Source organism: Oculina patagonica, chromosome 7, assembly GCF_052425735.1.
Source record: "Oculina patagonica isolate OP01 chromosome 7, crgOcupat, whole genome shotgun sequence".
NCBI classification, from domain to species: domain Eukaryota; kingdom Metazoa; phylum Cnidaria; class Anthozoa; order Scleractinia; family Oculinidae; genus Oculina; species Oculina patagonica.
Window position 1 is genome coordinate 30385021 of NC_135764.1, and position 16698 is coordinate 30401718.

The 16698-nt window shown below is 38.6% G+C and overlaps 1 protein-coding gene across 1 annotated transcript in view; it reads right to left on the minus strand.

Moving 5' to 3' along the window:
• Window positions 1-16698, minus strand: part of LOC144659710 (integrin alpha-3-like) — a 32510-nt gene that overhangs the window by 1944 nt on the left and 13868 nt on the right. The window contains exons 8-29 of the mRNA XM_078520203.1: window positions 16485-16529; window positions 16075-16115; window positions 15037-15188; window positions 13555-13751; window positions 12992-13086; window positions 11932-12022; window positions 11537-11582; window positions 10798-10920; window positions 10631-10692; window positions 9161-9312; window positions 8338-8499; window positions 7696-7763; window positions 6963-7113; window positions 6413-6505; window positions 6183-6262; window positions 5509-5598; window positions 5295-5397; window positions 4340-4444; window positions 4083-4145; window positions 3040-3204; window positions 938-1057; window positions 668-766 (exon numbers count right to left, since the gene is read on the minus strand). Coding sequence (XP_078376329.1) covers window positions 668-766; window positions 938-1057; window positions 3040-3204; window positions 4083-4145; window positions 4340-4444; window positions 5295-5397; window positions 5509-5598; window positions 6183-6262; window positions 6413-6505; window positions 6963-7113; window positions 7696-7763; window positions 8338-8499; window positions 9161-9312; window positions 10631-10692; window positions 10798-10920; window positions 11537-11582; window positions 11932-12022; window positions 12992-13086; window positions 13555-13751; window positions 15037-15188; window positions 16075-16115; window positions 16485-16529 — 2303 coding nt within the window. The remainder of the gene's footprint in view (window positions 1-667; window positions 767-937; window positions 1058-3039; window positions 3205-4082; window positions 4146-4339; window positions 4445-5294; window positions 5398-5508; window positions 5599-6182; window positions 6263-6412; window positions 6506-6962; window positions 7114-7695; window positions 7764-8337; window positions 8500-9160; window positions 9313-10630; window positions 10693-10797; window positions 10921-11536; window positions 11583-11931; window positions 12023-12991; window positions 13087-13554; window positions 13752-15036; window positions 15189-16074; window positions 16116-16484; window positions 16530-16698) is intronic.

Sequence of the window (16698 nt, forward strand, 5' to 3'; positions counted from 1 at the left end):
GAGAAAAAGCATTCTAAATAAGCTACAGCTCACGTCACAGAGAAACAAAGCCCAGGCCCTTTTTTTTTTTTTTTTTTTTTTTTGGGGGGGGGGGGGTAATTTGACATTGACACAGATGCTTACAGTCAAACCCCTCCTCATGAACACCTTAATAATACAGACACCTCTATGCTACAGACAATTCAATTGGACTCAGCAAAATCAGGATTCATAATATGACCTCTTCTTCTAAAATGCAGACACCTCCACAATGCAGGATCAGTTCTGGCCCTCTGGTGACTGTATCAAAGAAGCTTGACTGTACAGACAACTCTTTCTAGGCAAACACCACTGTGAGAGACAGCTCTCAACGACATGGTTGGCTAGTTCTGGTTGAATTCACTTGTTTGCCTGTTACTGAACTCTCTTTAAGGCTGGAGTTGGTTTCGAGGGGGTCCAGTTTAAGGAGTTACCTTTTAGAAGTTGAAAATAATCACTACTGGTAACTTAAGGGGTTCTATAATGATTTCAAATTTCCACAGTTCCTGCACAAGATGGTACCAGTTTTCAAAGTAACCTCCATCCAAAGGTCCTGAAAAGAAATGAGTCTCTGGACACACCCCACCCCCACACCCCGGGTGGGGCGTTTAATGAGCTTGTAAGGTGTACTCACAAAAAATAGCATTACCTGTGCCTTGTTGTTATCCTTATTTGTCTCTTGTACAAATGTGTTCAGTGACCTAACAGTGGCATGTGATATCACTCTTAATAGCTGGCCTTCATAATCCTGTATAACAAATGAAATAATAAGTACAAACCAAATCCAGATGAAACTATTAGTAAACCTCTTTGGATAAGTTTCTTAAAGGTCCCCCCTCCCCCCAAACTCCCCCCCCCCTGTCCCACATCTCACAAACGCATTTAATAAGATTAGCCACTGTGACCGACTGTTACTTACCTCTATCATAGTACCATTCCAAAGGCGAGATATTATCGTAAATGTTACATCATCATCTGCTTGCAAAAATTTGATGTTGCAGCGAATATTTGTACACTTTGCAGATCCTAACTTGCAGTCCTGGAGAAAACAAATAACAAAACATGTTAGCTGTGTACAGTTTAAATGTGATAATAATGTTGTCAGTGCATTTCTGGTTTTCATATTAACTGAAATTAAAATTTTAAATCAAAATAACAAAATAATAGAAACTCACAAGACTGCTCAACAACCCATTTTTGAGTCTAATGCTTGCGTGCGCTTTGCGCATGCGCATTAGACTCTTTGTTATATGAAAAAAGCTGTTAGCAATCCCAAGGGAATGGTTCGGGATCGATAATCGTTCGCTGTAATGTAGAAAACAATGATCAGCTGCAAGAACGGACTCCGTACGGACACGCGCGATTAGTTTCAATTAAAAACAGCCAATCAGCGACACGTGTTCCCACGCATAATTAAAAGTTCTTTCTCAAGTCACGATTATTCAACACTTGAACAGGACGAAATAATTTTCCAGTTAAGACATTTGTAAGCTTTTTGTGAAAATAAATCTTCGTTTTCAGTTCAGTTAAGCACTTGTGTTTTCGTCTTGCTTAAAAAGCAAGACGTCTTTGAGAAAAAATATTTCGACGGCGACTCGCGTTTATTTACACAATGCGACCAAATATTTATTTTGTTTTAAAAAATAGAAAACTTTACCTCGGTTTTTGTATTTAAGTCATTCGAATTTTGACCAATTTTTTCTTTACAGTGCAAACAAAAACCTTCAAAAATAAAAGATGTACATGGATAAATGTAAATCAAGTTACGCGACTAAATCAAAATGCGTTTGTTTGGCCGCTTTGCAGTATTTGCAGTATTACTTTGCCATACACTGAAATCGAATTTCATGCTTTTACGACTCTCAGAGATCTTAAGTTCTTCTTACAGCTAGAAAAATCATAAAATGGTTACATTGATATGGAAGTGATGATTCGCGAAATTTGTACATCATGATAAACAGTCTTCGCTCCTGTGTATGGTAGCTCGATAATAATTGCCTAGTTTCCAGCGTTCAAAAGGTCATCATTATATTGACGTGAGCATTTACACCCGTTTTTAGGAAAATCTGTCACTAAGTGCTTACAGTACAATGGAGTAACAGTCACTATTTCAAGTGCTTTTATTGCAAAATCTGTTTCAAGAGTCATCATCAAAATGGTGAAAAATCTGAAAGAAAACGATGTGAAGTTCTTCAACCCTTGTTGTAATGAACATGCTTTTTGTAAATCGTCACGCAATCTTGTCCAAATGTTTAATCGTTTCTGCTTTTACGGACAATACGGAAGAAGTAACATCAACTCCTGTTCATACTTTAAATTTTGTGAAGCATATAACATTTATGACTGTTTCGTTTTCATCCATAATCATCCACGATGCCCCTAGCTTGCTATAAGCATTTTAAATTAAACTCCCGAACACAAACCTCTAACCAATTTTAACCGGCTTACGAAAACCGCGCAATCTGTATCACTATGCCATACGGCATTAGACTCATGTCACCCTTGGTGACCTATTTTTTTCTCTTCACAGTGATTAGGGGAGGTAATCAAGGATAAAATAAGGTGTACGAAGGTGTGTGTGAAGACCAGGGCCAGGGCACGATTCCAGACTGCTTGATCCAGAGTCCAGCACACCGACAATTTGGCCATTGTGCCTCCTGATACAGGACAGGGGTGCTGGGTATATTTATCATCTTATTTGATGTGTTTGTGCAGCTGCATTGGTTCTTTCCCCTCCCCCTTCACTTGATGAATAGTCTTGACAAAACAGATGTCAAGTGTAGTTACTCCCTCGACTCTTGTAGCGTGAGAAACGTGGTTACATTTTGAACAAGGAAGTGTGTTGTGTGTGCTCGAGGGAATGTTGAAGTTTGAAGTTTGAATTTGTGGCCTCTTGAAATACTACATCAAGAATACAAAAAGTCTTTTATGGACCACCAAATTCTCACAGCTAATGTTACAAGAATTGTTAGGAATAAGCAAGGAGAATTGATATTGCAATCAGACTGGAGACTTGCTTACCAGTTCAGTTTGAAGTTTCTCAGGTTTGGTAGGTTCAGCTTCTCGTTTAACTTTAGAACTGGACTCTTCCTGATTTTGTTCTGCTTCGCGCCTTCTTCGCTTCTTTACAAATGCGTCAACTTGTGTGTCATTTTGCTGTTGCACAGAGCTACCGCCTGTAGATGTCTGGAAGAGAAAATAGAAACATTAGTTAACAGTTGAAGCTATTGTTGTGAAAAGTCAGGGATGTTCATCACAAAATGTTCATTGTTAACAGGCTGCTGTTTATGTTTGTACCTATGTATGCTCATTACCAGAAGCAGTGGTACCAGTGAAAATCAGGTCACAAGGACCTTGACTGGGCAGGGTTCAAACATGGACTGCTCGTTCTGGAGCCCCAAGTACTAACCATTAGGCCTCTTTTCTACACTCAAATGGAAAAATGGATACAAACATGGCCCAATTCTGATAAGTGCTTGTAAAATGCAATTGAACACTTCTTGCTGTTTAATTTAAGATTATTAGCAAAGTGAGACTTCTGTCTGAATTTTTTTTGTAGTTGTAAAAAAAATTAATGGAAAAATATTAATGGAAAATGGAAGATGGTTAGAAAGCGTATCTGCATTGAAGACTAAATTGGAATTTGGAACCTTGGTTTTGTGGGGGTAAGAAAGCCAGGAAACCTGGAGAAAAACCCTTGGAGCAGGGATGAGAACCAACAACAAACTCGACCCATGTATGATGCAGTGTCATGGATTAATGGAACCTGAGCCACACTGATGGGACAACCCTCCAAGTTAAGACCATTTTAGTCGCCATGACGACTAAAATTTTGGAGCTGGCGACTAAATTTGAACCAAGGTCGCCAGCCTGGCAACTAAAATTGAGAGGAAGGATTGAAAGCTTCAGCTTAATTTGGTGACTAAAATTTTTCACTGGCGACCAAAACTTGAGTAGTTGGTGGCCAAATGGCCACTAAGGAAAAAATTAAACTTGGAGGGTTGTGGGAGGTGAGCACTCTCACCACTGTGCCACCCCTGCTCCCTGCATGTAAACACACCTACCTCCAGTCCTAGCATATTCAACTGACCAGGTTTAAAATCACAGTCAATTCTTTTGTCATCAAACTAAAAAGACAAAAAAGTCTAAAATCAGTGAGCTCTTAAATTATTCAAAAAGAGCTCAAAATCCAAATTCTCCTCACGACATCAATACACTGTCAGGTTATGAGAAGAGAGACAATGATCAACTAGGGGATATTGCTTTGATGTATCGCTGAATTCTCATAACTAGTGGAAGTAGGTAAGGAGAATTCACTCACCTGAACATCTATAAGATAAAGTAAATGCTTTCCACTGGGAGCTTCAAAAGGCCATTGAATTACAATTTCAGCTAAGGGAACTGGATCTGGGCCACGATTTTTCACCTTAAATAAATCAACACAATATTTTTTCAGCTACCGTAGTAGTTGTATATTGGAAGTGATGCAATGCTAAGCCTGCCAACTCTCACGCCTTAGGGGTGAGTCTCGTGCCAGCAAGTTAAACACTTCGATCTCAAGCCAACTCACGCTTACGAACCAATTTCTCACGCCTATAGTCGAAAAGTCTGAGTTATTACAACCACAACCAACACACTTTCCAAAAGTATGTTAACTCAAACCAATGTAAATTTTTTTAAACAAAAACTCCATGTAAAATGAGTAAATGACTATACTTTTTCCGAAATCTCAGAGTTTTGACAAGAAAAGCATAGGCAAAGAGGTTGTGTTTGGCAAAACACGTCCACACACTGGGATCGGAAAACTTTGGACATGGTCATATTGGCTTCGGAAATCCTGGCACTCTCCGGATAAAAATTTCACATCTTTGACCCAGAAAAAGTTGGCAGGTATGCAATGCAGCCACTTCTTGATCACACATTACAAGTTTCAAGTGAACTGTGGGGCTTATAACAAAATTTTGCCACCTTAATAGTTTGCTGGTACCCAATAATTCTACTCAAATTATGAAGAGAGGCACTGTGAGAGTCAAGTCTCTTACAATGCAAGTGTACTGTGTAAGTCTTACTTTATTTCTGCAAACTAAGTGTGACTTTGAGACACTGATGCTTAATTCTTCATTAGTATTAATTGGCAGCTACTCAGAAATCTAAAAAATTCAACAGTCCAAATTTTGAGGAAATGAAACATTTGTAAATGGCAATATTGTTGGTAAGGCTCGAAAGAGTATTTTAATCTTGGAACTTAAAAGAAAAGAAATTCACAAACTACTTACAAAATATTTGTGTTTGACTTCATTGCCAATGTCCGATGCACGAACCATGGCACTTTCACCAACAACCTTGCCACCATAAGATACTTGTTCTTCAACAGAAGTACTGAAACAGACAAAAACACTGTCAAGCCACTTATTAAGGACCTTATGGACAGGAATAATAAATATTGACCATTCATAGCTGTAAGAAGATGGTTCTTTTGCAGTAGCTTACCCATTAACCTCCAAGTCTGCCTGTGACTTGATCGAGATATTCAAGAACCGGAAGTTGTCTGCTAATGTGCTTTGTTCCTCTTCATTTGTACTACACAGAAAGAGAAAAAAATCCCAAATTCACAACTGCAGCAATGTTGAATATTGAACTAATAATGATGAAACCTGAAACAATAGATCCATAGAAAGAAAGAAACTAACTTTAATTACTCTACAGTCATTTTTTGCAAGACTAGTGGCTTGAAAAAATCAGTCAACTAAGATACACCGAACGCCCTTGTCTTGCACTGAACCAAATTAAATAAAGTGAATTGGAGCATTATTATGTGAGAGGCTAGAGGTGTGGCAGTGTGCAAAGGTCATGAAAAGAGGAGGAAGAAAAGGAGGTAGAGTCAAAGGAGAATGAGGAGGGAAAGCAGGGGGGCTGAGGATAAGAAAGCAGGGGAGGGAGGAGAGGAGGCAACAGACGAGAAGGGAGGAGGAGAAGCAGTAGGCAGAGGAGAGAGTAGGAAGCAAGAACAAAAAGGGGGTAAAGGAAGCAGAGGAGGCAGAGGGTGGCAGAGGATGCAGGGCAGAAGGAGGCAGAGGAGGAGGAAGAGGCAGGGGAGGAGAGAGAGAAGGGTGCAGAGGTGGAAAGGGAAGGAGAAGGAAACACAGAGTTGTTGCTTAACTTACCTGTTGGTACTAAGGTAAATAGGCAGAAAGTCTGGTGAGTCAGCATATCTTGAAGTGATTAACTCAATCTGTATGGATTGCTGAAATTAAAAAAAAAACAGCAATTAGAAGCATTTACCGGTAATAGTCTAATTGCAAAAGCTTGGCAATAGCATAAGACAGTGTTTAGGACCTGTATTTTTCAAAGTTGCCACAGGTTTTGCACACAGGACACAGACTCTTCTACATACCTCTTTCTTTTTCAATGGAGTATTTAGTTTGACAGTGAGCATAGTGTCATTTGTTTCCAGTTTGGTCAATTCAACATCAGACTTGATCTTACCCTAAAACACAAACCAACAAACATTTTAATTCGATATACTGCACAGTGAAATATTAGCTTGATTTGTGCAAAGTGCATCTATGGTGAGCCATGGGTTTGTACTTTGCCTGTATAAAAAAATTATTAGTGCTGCAGACAGGTACAGTGGGTCAATATGCGCTGATGTGTAGCTTGAAATTAATTGATTTTGCACATTGTGCATTTCTTGTGAATACCCTTTGAGTTACAATGTACAAAATTTTGCTTAAAGAGTATCCACTGTTTAGTGCCTTAGAGGAGCTACTGCATCTAAGAGAATTTCATTACAGACACACAACTGAAATTTGACCAGGACCAGCCAACCATGTTTGCCTAAGGGAGACCTGTGTACCCCTAGCAGTGGTGCCTGCTTTGAGAGAGTTACTCAGATTGTAATAAGGACATTGTAAACTTTAAACCTCAAACAAAGAAATACTTACATCTTCTCCATCTAAGTTACGGACAGTAAAGATTCTTCCTATTTTAATTCCCTTGGGAATGGTAACATATAACTTTGCATTGTAGGCATCATCTCCTTTATTTGACACTGTTACTTCCAATTTATAACTAGCAGCACCAACGGCAAGCGTCCTAATTTGAGGAAAAATTAATTTAGAACTCTCCCTTACATTAGACCTCTTTAACTTTGTTGATAATCATCCCATTTCAAATCATCAGACACTACTCTAAAGGTTTGTTCTTCTCACAAAACCTTTTTTAAATTCCCAGAACTAACATTTTAAAAACATGCAATCTATGACAATGATCCCTGAAGTAAGGCAGATTAATTGTAAACCTCAACTGTAAGATTTGTTAATTGAAAGGATTTGTACATATTAATAATATTAGTCAAACCTAGTGTCTGCTTATGAGAGGTGTCTGCTAATGGGAAGTTAAAAATGTAGTTTGCATGTGGCTGGCACCATGGAAAAGTGTACATTTATGGAAGTTGTTCCTTTTAGCAGAGGTTTGACTGTACTAGCTAGGAAATGTAAATAGCTTAAGGAAGAATAATCTCAAAACTTCAGTATTATTTTGCCAAAGACCAGAAAACAGACAGCACTGGTTTATTTCTTAATTCAAGTTTATTACGATGTAGAGTGGCATAAAAGTGAGACTGTTTAAGTTAAGAAAACAAGTACCGGTTGTATCAAGGAGACATTTCAAACTAACCGTTTGCTTCTACTGTCATCAAGAACCAAATCAGGAACACACTTCTTACAATCCCTTTTAAACGTAAGCTGCAAGAAAGTACACCAACTTTAGAGAAAGGGCATGTTAAAACAGTGTTCAAGCAACTCTAAAATGGTCCAAAATATTTGTGGGTGTCCTACTGTAGGCAATCTCTCACAGTAATGCAAACAAAAATCAACATTGAATCATTTGACATAAGTAGAAAAGCTTCCTTGTAGCCAAAAAGGTCACATAAAAAACTCAAAACAAGACAGAGCCTCAGTTCCAGATGCATCATGCAAGTCTGTACACAAGCTTAGTGGCCCATCAGGCTGGAGCTTATCCTGGTTTCTGTAGCAAGTGATGAGTACATTAGACTCATCACAAAGTCAGTGGCTATTCAAATGTGGCAAAATCGTCTTTGCATGAGCTGTGACCATGGCATCCATTTTAAATTCAGTGTCATAATCAGGACAAGTTAAGATCACTGCTCCCTTAAGAAGGAGACTTTGACAAGTCCTGGAAGCTCTGTTGCGAATTTCTACTTTGACCCTTGTTATCTATACTTCTGAATTCCCAGCCGAACTTCCCAGTTTTATTCCACCCTGCCCAGTGTCCAAGGCGCTGTGTATGTGGACTTACCAGAGCAGTTGCTTCCTGTGGTTTGAAGGGATCAACAACTGAATATGGCACAAGAGATGGCACATCTGTTGGGCCGCTGGGTACTGGGGGCATCTTCTTCACAATTTGATATGTCAGTCTGAATTTGATGTCAGGATAAACATCGGCATCTGTTACTCCTTCCTGAAAAGCGATGCGACAATTAATAAAGGGCATTTTACAAATGTAGCATATCAACCTGGGATACAGTTTTGTGGACAAAAGAATTGGCCCAAGCCAGTCTGAATGGAAACTCTCTTAGTCAATGGTTTGGTGACTTCTGAGAAAACATGACAAAAATTAATGAATGATTTCGTAAAAAGAAAAATGATTTAATACTGAAGAATTTGGAGGCAGGTGATACCATGGGAGGCAGATTTCTAGGGCAAGTGGATTTTTCTGCTGTATATGAAAGTAACTTTTCAATTCTCCCTAGCTTGTTGGCAAGGGCCCTGTAAATTGTTTGCCAACAGACTAAATCACAAAAAAGTAAACTAGAGATAAACATGCAACTTTACAGATACGTAACTTGCCAACTAGAAAACTTTTCAGAAAAGCACTTTACCAGTATTATTTTGCTCATGAATACCTCTTCCTCGATCTCCTACATGTATAAAGTTAACTTTTTTATTCTAAGCTATTATTGTTATTTGAACAAGGGCATCAAGGGCTGCATTCTGCCCTTTTTAATTTCTCTTCTTCTTCTTGTTAAGTTTTGGTTTATATCTATCTTAAGTTTGTATTTTGGAATGAAATAAATAAATGAAATGAAAATGAAGGAAGAAAGAAAGAAAGGTTCACTTACCCGAAGATAAGCATCCCAGGTGAAACAGGTGTTCTTGTTGCTATAAATCCCCTCGGTACGATTGATCTCATCCTTTTTATTGGAGCTGAACAGGACTCTCTTGCTTGTTTCCACCACATAATCAATGTCAGATTTCATTGATAACAACACGTCTAAAAATAGATGTAAAGATTTACAGTTTATGCACAGTAAGCCCATGTCAAGAAAGGAAAAAGGAAAAAAATATGCTGAATTGGCCCCTCCCAAAACAAAGTGTGTTTTAGACTGAGATGCATTTGAACACAGCATTGTTGGAAGTGCATGGGAGGTGTAAAGTGACAGCCCAGGTATGAGCCAGACCAGGGGTAGTTGTGTTGTGTTCACAAAAAAGCCTGTAACCAAGTCCATTTTCCCATACAGTTGGGCTTTGTGACATGAAGCAACTAAGAGCATTTCTTCCCCCCTTCCACCCCAGATGGGATGCGAGTTTCTGGCAGCATAACCCCATAGCTTTAGGACCTAATTAGCCATGTTCAAAACGAGCAGGGGACTGGGTACGAATATTCAATATCGATTGCACTGAAAAACTGGGCCCGTCATCTGAAAGAGCATCCATAAATTAGTAACTCGACCAAATTTGAGAGTTATTGGTTTAAACGCAAAGGCATGGAACTCTTTTAAAAATCGTTAAAATAAGAGAGCTTAGTATGGCTGGATGGACAGCTGTCCCTCCAATCCATACTAAGCTCTCTTATTTAAGCAATTTCTAAAAGTGAACCATACCTATGCGTTTGAACCAATAACTCTCAAATTTGGTTGAGTTACTAATTTTTGGATGCTCTTTCAGACGACGGGCCCAGTTTTTATAGAAACAGTGCAATCGAGTATTGAATATTCGTACCCAGTCCCCTGCTCGTTTTGAACATGGCTAATTCAGTGGAACACAACACAGTGACCCTTGCCATGGCCAGAGGAGAACCTGCGCCACTCAATTCTGGTTTTTCTTTTTTTTTTTTTGTGTAGTCTAGTGCACTAGCCATTAGGCCACCCTGCTTCCCAGGTTACTGGCAAACTGCTAGGACAGAGCTGCAAATAACAGTCGATCATCGGACATCGGCCGACTAAATTTGCTCATGTCCAATGAAATCCCAAGTGTGGTCAGAAATAATGTCCGCACAATTTTTTGATAACCCCCCTTTTTCTCCTTTTTTAAAAAAAAAAAAATTGTAAATTAATCATTTTACGGCAATGGTGGATAAAAATCTGTCCGACCACAATTTTATTTTGACCGACCAAGATGGTGTCTTAGTAGGACATTATGTCCTTTCAAGTGAAAAAAATTATTTGCAGCCCTGAAGGAGTAATCTGCAATGCGCAATCTTCCCATCCACTATGGACAAGGTAGTTTAATCCTTAAAAAACAGGGTACTGAGCACTCATTTTGGCAAGGGCTTCTTCTGTAAGGTTAAATTACATGTACGTGAAACTTACCAATTTTTTCTGTTACATTTCCTGACCTTTCAGTGTAATTTGTGCAAACAGAAATCGAGAAGCTGATTAAAAAGAAGAGGGAAGAAAAATAGTATTAATAAAATAGAATCCTTACGAATGGCAATGAAAATTAAGCCAGATGAAAATTAATAAGGAAAAAATCTCACCATAATGTGGCAAATTGAACATTTCCTTCAAGAGTGGTTTCATTGCAGGTCTTGCGGCCTTTGATGTCAAACGTGTCAGGGTCGACTTTGATTGTTGATGATAATGAGATTACAGGTTTAGATCTGTAAAAAAATGTTTGACATTCAGTTAAATGGAAGAAACAGTGACCTTATGATCTGCTCATTGGATTGCAAATTGAGCAGTCATGTGTTCTTGAGCAAGACACTTGCTCTCTACCCCTGGAGTACATAATAATGGTAACAAATAAACTGTAAGCCACGGCATTACCATACAAAATGCAATAACCTTGCATTGGTCTAGTTAGCATCCCACACAAGGGAGTAAGGACAGTCTAAGTGCAGACTGTTGTATCACACAATTGGAAAATCAGGAAAATTAATATCCAGCAGTGGCCAAGCACAGCTTAATATTTCATTCAACTTTAAGCAATATGTTTTCTGATGTTTCATTTTGTGAGTTGCACAAATGTAAAAATAGTTTCTAGTGTAATGGCTCCTTGATTCAAACTGCCCCCCCCCCCCCTCCCCCTATGGGTTCCTAGAAAGTGCATACCGGTAAGTGAAGAGGTGTTGTAAGAGTAAACTGTCTTAACCAAGAACACAACATAAAATCCCTAAGCAGGGCTCATCAAGCCAGGACTTCTCATCTTAAAATATCCATCACATAACTGGTATCGAAATAAAATAATTATCTCAGATCAAAGCACAACTGTCTTACCTGAGCAGGACTACAGTATCGGACTGGTAAGCTCCAACAAGGATATCTGCAAAACACAGACATTGCATGTTAATGCAGATAAACACAAGATTAGAGATGTGAAAGATAGACTGTTTGATTAATTTCGAACCACCGAACATTGATAAATGAACACCTGATTTTAATTGACATAACATCTTTGCAGAATACAGTCAACTCTCTCTAAGAACGAACCGGCTCAAACTGTCTGTCTTAGAGAGGTGTCCGTCTTATAGGGAGTATAGTTACAGTAAAATGATTGAAAAACGATAGGGATGGGAACAACACCAGGCGTCCATCTTGAGGTGCCCGTTTTTGACTGTACATGTATAACTATTGTGTAAAATACATGTTCTTTCCTGATTTCATTACGTTACCTGGATATCCATTAGCATCCATGTCAAGTGCTCCAGACAAAGAATATCCAAAAGATTTGATGCCTGGTGATACAGAAGAACCAGTGATAACCTACAACAGTAAAAAAAACATCATGTTAAAAACACACACACACAAACAAAGATATAATTATGTATGAAAGAAAACAAGCTCTTTGCAGTAATATTTAAAACTTATTTATAAGTAGCTGAAAACATCAAATAGGATTTAAACTCATGGCCCTTTTGCAGGCTTTTAGCAAGGTGGGAGTCCAGGAGTCCCACTTTTCAGAGAAAATTAAATTATGGATAACTGTTTTTTTTAGTAAAATTAATTTGGAAATCTTTAGATACCTTCGCACTCATAACTGCAGAAAAACACCTTGCATGCCCCTCAGGCTCTCCTATGGGGTCAAAGTCAGGCCTTATAAAAATTTTGGACTCCCACTTTTTAAATCCCGGCTAAAAGCCTGCCCCTTTGTGATGTACAACTAAACTATAAGCTGCTTGTCCAAAGGACAGGCTGTTCTCGTTTTCACACCCTTTATGGACAGGCATTTTCTCCCTCCACCCCTACCCCCGTGCATTTTCTCACTTCCAACCAGGCTTTTAGCCAGGATTTAAAAAGTTGGAGCCCAAAATTGTTATAAGGCCTGACTTTGTCCCCAAAGGAGGGCCTGAGGAGCATGCAAGGTGTTTTTCTATAGTTATGAGTGCAAAGGTATTTAAAGATTTCCAAATTTGCTAATTAAAAAAACCTCTGTATACAGTTATTCATACTTTAATTTTCTCTGAAAGTGAGGATTAGGACTCCTGGACTCCTGGACTCCTGGACTCCCACCTGGCTAAAAGCCTGCTTCTAATCCTCTATCTGCCCACTTTTTCTCATCCAACATGGCAGCAAAATCTACTTGATCACGAGCTTTTGCCGATAACTCGCGCACTCATCGAAAAACGCCTCCACTGCAGGCTAGAATTGAAGGGTTTTTTTTTTCACACCCTGTCCCCCAAGTGGAAAACATTATTTCTATTTTACAGAGTATATTGGTGCAATGACATGTACCTGCATTGGTGTTTCAACTAGGCCTTTTTTGGACCCTCTGTAGATGTAAACTACCCCTTCACCGTCATCCTCATATGGGGCACCAATGGCTACATCTAAAACAAAAATAATTAATAACATTTATTACTGTCTTACAGAGCATTATTTTCCTTAAAAAATGTTTTCTTGTTAATTAAAAATAGGTCTGCAATACATACAGAATAAGAATAAGTATATACGTACATGTTCAAATGCCCTGTACGCATACTGTAATTTACTACGCACAAAGGCCAGACCACAACACTGAGAACTTTGTGCCCTACTCTTTGCGAATAGTGTGTGGGTTCTTTAACTTCCCCTGTTATAAGACTGAAGATACAGGTGACGGGAAATGCGGTGTTTCATTATTTTTTGAGAAGACTAGAATGTCTAACCATTTGCAGATGTAATTACAAAGGCAGCACGTTCTCCCCAGTTATTTTAAGACCCTGGTCTGGTCTGGGGTTCAAACCCTCAACCTCGAGCACAACAGTCCCGTGCTCTACCAACTAAGCTAACAAGGCAGCGGTTAGTATTCATCTTACCTTGATAGCCATCCAAATCAACATCACCAACAGATGCAAGTGCTCGTCCAAAATTTGCCCTCCACTTCTCCTTCTTGACAGTCAGCTCAAGAGACAAAACCATTTCACCTCCTTTATTTTCAAACAAATAAACTCTGCCTTGTTCAGGGTGTAAATCATCAGAATAGAAGGGTGCACCAACTAAAAGCTCTGAAAGGCTGAAAAACAACAACTTTGCTCTATAAAAAATCACTTAATACAGGAATCAATGCATGGGAGAATACGGAGACAAAGAATAAAAAAAGCACAAAACATGTGAACAAGTTTTGGATAAAAGCTGAATTATTTATTTTCACTCAGAGTTAAGATTATTGTTCTAAAATGCTCTAGCATTGCTAAAAACAGCTTGACACCGTCAGTAGCTAGTGTTACAAACTCAGGTAGGTTTCAAAGAAGCTATGTCACAATATTTTACGTCATCTTTCTGCTGCATTTTAAATCGAAGGAAAACTAAAGAATATGGTAGTTTTCTAACGTAAAACAAAAAACCAACAAAATGGTTTTCTTGCCGGCTGAGCTTGCGAAAGAGGCAAGAAATGAAGTTCTCTCACACTGAACAGGGAACTCTGATATCAGTTTTTATGCTCGGTCAAGTGATTCAGTTTTTTGTTCTTGCCTTCGGTGCAACAGCTTTTTTTGTTCTTGCCTTCGGTGCAACAGCTTTTCTTCGTGCTGTTGCATTGTTGTGTGGCAGACAAAAATGCATTTCAGTGTGAGAGAAGTAATTAAAACTCGAAAATAAACAAGGATGGTTTAGACTAAAAAAGTTTAACACAGATTATGAACGACAAATTTTTTCAAGATGTGTTGTTCATGACGTAGCTCCTTTAAAGGCAAGGTGTCAATGAGGAATTCCAGTAGATCAATAGACAAGGCAACACCAATTTAGTGAAGAAATTATTCAACATGACACGAGCGTGGGACAAAGAAAAAATCTGAGTCCCCGACGGGAATCGAACCCATGGCCTCCCAGATACCGGTTGGGCGCTCTAACCAGCTGAGCTACGAGAGACTCATTGTGAGTCCAATCGGTATCTGGGAGGCCATGGGTTCGATTCCCGGCGGGGAAGTCCTCAGATTTTTTCTTTGTCCCACGCTCGTGTCATGTTGAATAATTTCTTCACTATTTATCACCGAGCTTGAAATTTACCATCTTTATTATTTAAAACACCAATTTGTCAGCGGTGAGCTGACCTTGTCTAGATTTTTGACCTGAGTCGACCCCACTCTTATCTGGACCACAGAATCTTTCAATAAACATTAACTTTTTGTGCAAAGGATGCCCACATCTTGTCAAGTGACTTCTATCCTCATACTAAAACTGATCCAAAATCGCTCCCCACCCCAAAAGATTAAGACTAGCTAGGACAAGATGGAGAGTGATGATCTTCTTGAGTAATTTTTGGCGTTTGCTGCAGATAACTTTAACTACAGATCACTCACCCATCACCGTTGAGATCGGCAGCACACAGGGCGAGGCCAAACCCAGTGCCTGGCTGGCGTCTTTTCTCTGCACCCTCGCCAATTTGTGGTGGTAACAACGCCGTTGGATCACTATGAAAATTTCCTGAACCTAAACTTCTAAAGATGACCACCTAATTGATTAACACAACTATCATTAGGTTTCCAATGTGATTGTAGCTGTTACTGGTAGTTCAAAGGTTAAGAAAATTGAACGATTAGAAAGGCAGGAGGAGTTGACGTTAAACAACGTAGGCTCAGTTTCTACTTTTGCATTTCAATCAAATATAAAGTCAGGAAAACAAGACCATTTTTAACGGTGAATCAAAACTTGATAACATATTCCTCCAACTAGTATGACATGCTGTAACATTCTGATAGTAAGCCCTCAGTTTATCTCTGTTCAAAAGGTCTTTTGGTGGTCTTATTTTCTTAAGAAGCCGAAAATATAATTCAGAAGGAACTTTGCCCAGGCTTATAATTTAGAAGACCTGTCAAGCTTTTTAAAAATGTTAAGCACCTATAAGGATACTGCATGGTGTTGGAAGGATGTTTGCTTAATAGGTGGGCTATTTGTCGGGCTCATCATCATTATTTTACAGTATGTACTTGGCTTACAGAAATCATTAAAGAAACATTAATTTTCTATAAAAAATCTTTCTATCCAAGGGTTAAATCTTGGCAACCAAATGGCCTACATCTTCAAATTCAACTTATTACAAGTCAAACCTATTGTAAAGTTTATGTATAAGTACAGCGGAATCCCGATTTCTAGAATCCTCAATTTCTAAAACCTCCTGATACCCCAAACTAAAAGTCGTTCAACACTGAAATTCCCCCAAATTTTTTCCTTGAAGGTTTAAGAAGGTAAAAGGTAGAAATATGTACATTAAGGCTGGACCACTTTCTACATATCCAATTAAACACGCATCTCAGATGTCTCAGATAATTTTGGACAAAACATTCCATACTTTATTACATAATTAATTTTTTTAAAGTAGAAGACGATTGCTCCCTTACCATTCCATGGTGGTTATATCTGGGTGCTCCAGTAGCAACATCTGTTAATTGGAATATAAAAAGTGCATGTAATTCACAAAACTTGTGGCAATTATGAGGCCCTGCCAGGGTAAATTCCGACAAGCGACATGGCCCAAAAATGTAGCGACAGCATGCTAATAAAATCGCGACAAACAACAACCTTTATGGAAAAACTTAAATTCCGACAAGGACAAGCAATTTTCCTTCAATTTAATTACCGACAGCGACATGAAGAGCGATAAAATAGCCACACGGCACATTTTTAAATTTAGACAAGCGACACAAGAACCCCCCTGGCAGGGCCTTATAATTATAGACAAGGGATAAAAATCAAGATTTTAGCATTTTTTTGTCTGAACGCTAGGACTGGGCTATTAAGTAGTACTTACCATTATTGCCTTTTTTAAAAAAGCTTCCATGTGTCACAGAATAACCTAAAAAATTTTAAAACGTACATGTTCAAAAACAATTATTTAGTATGTATAACAGTTATTTTTATTTGCCTTACCGGTAATTAAACTTGCACAAATGGCTCATACTGACAACCAAAAATAATTGAATTGTTATAATATAAGTACAGGTTTTGGGAGGTGTGGTGGCCTA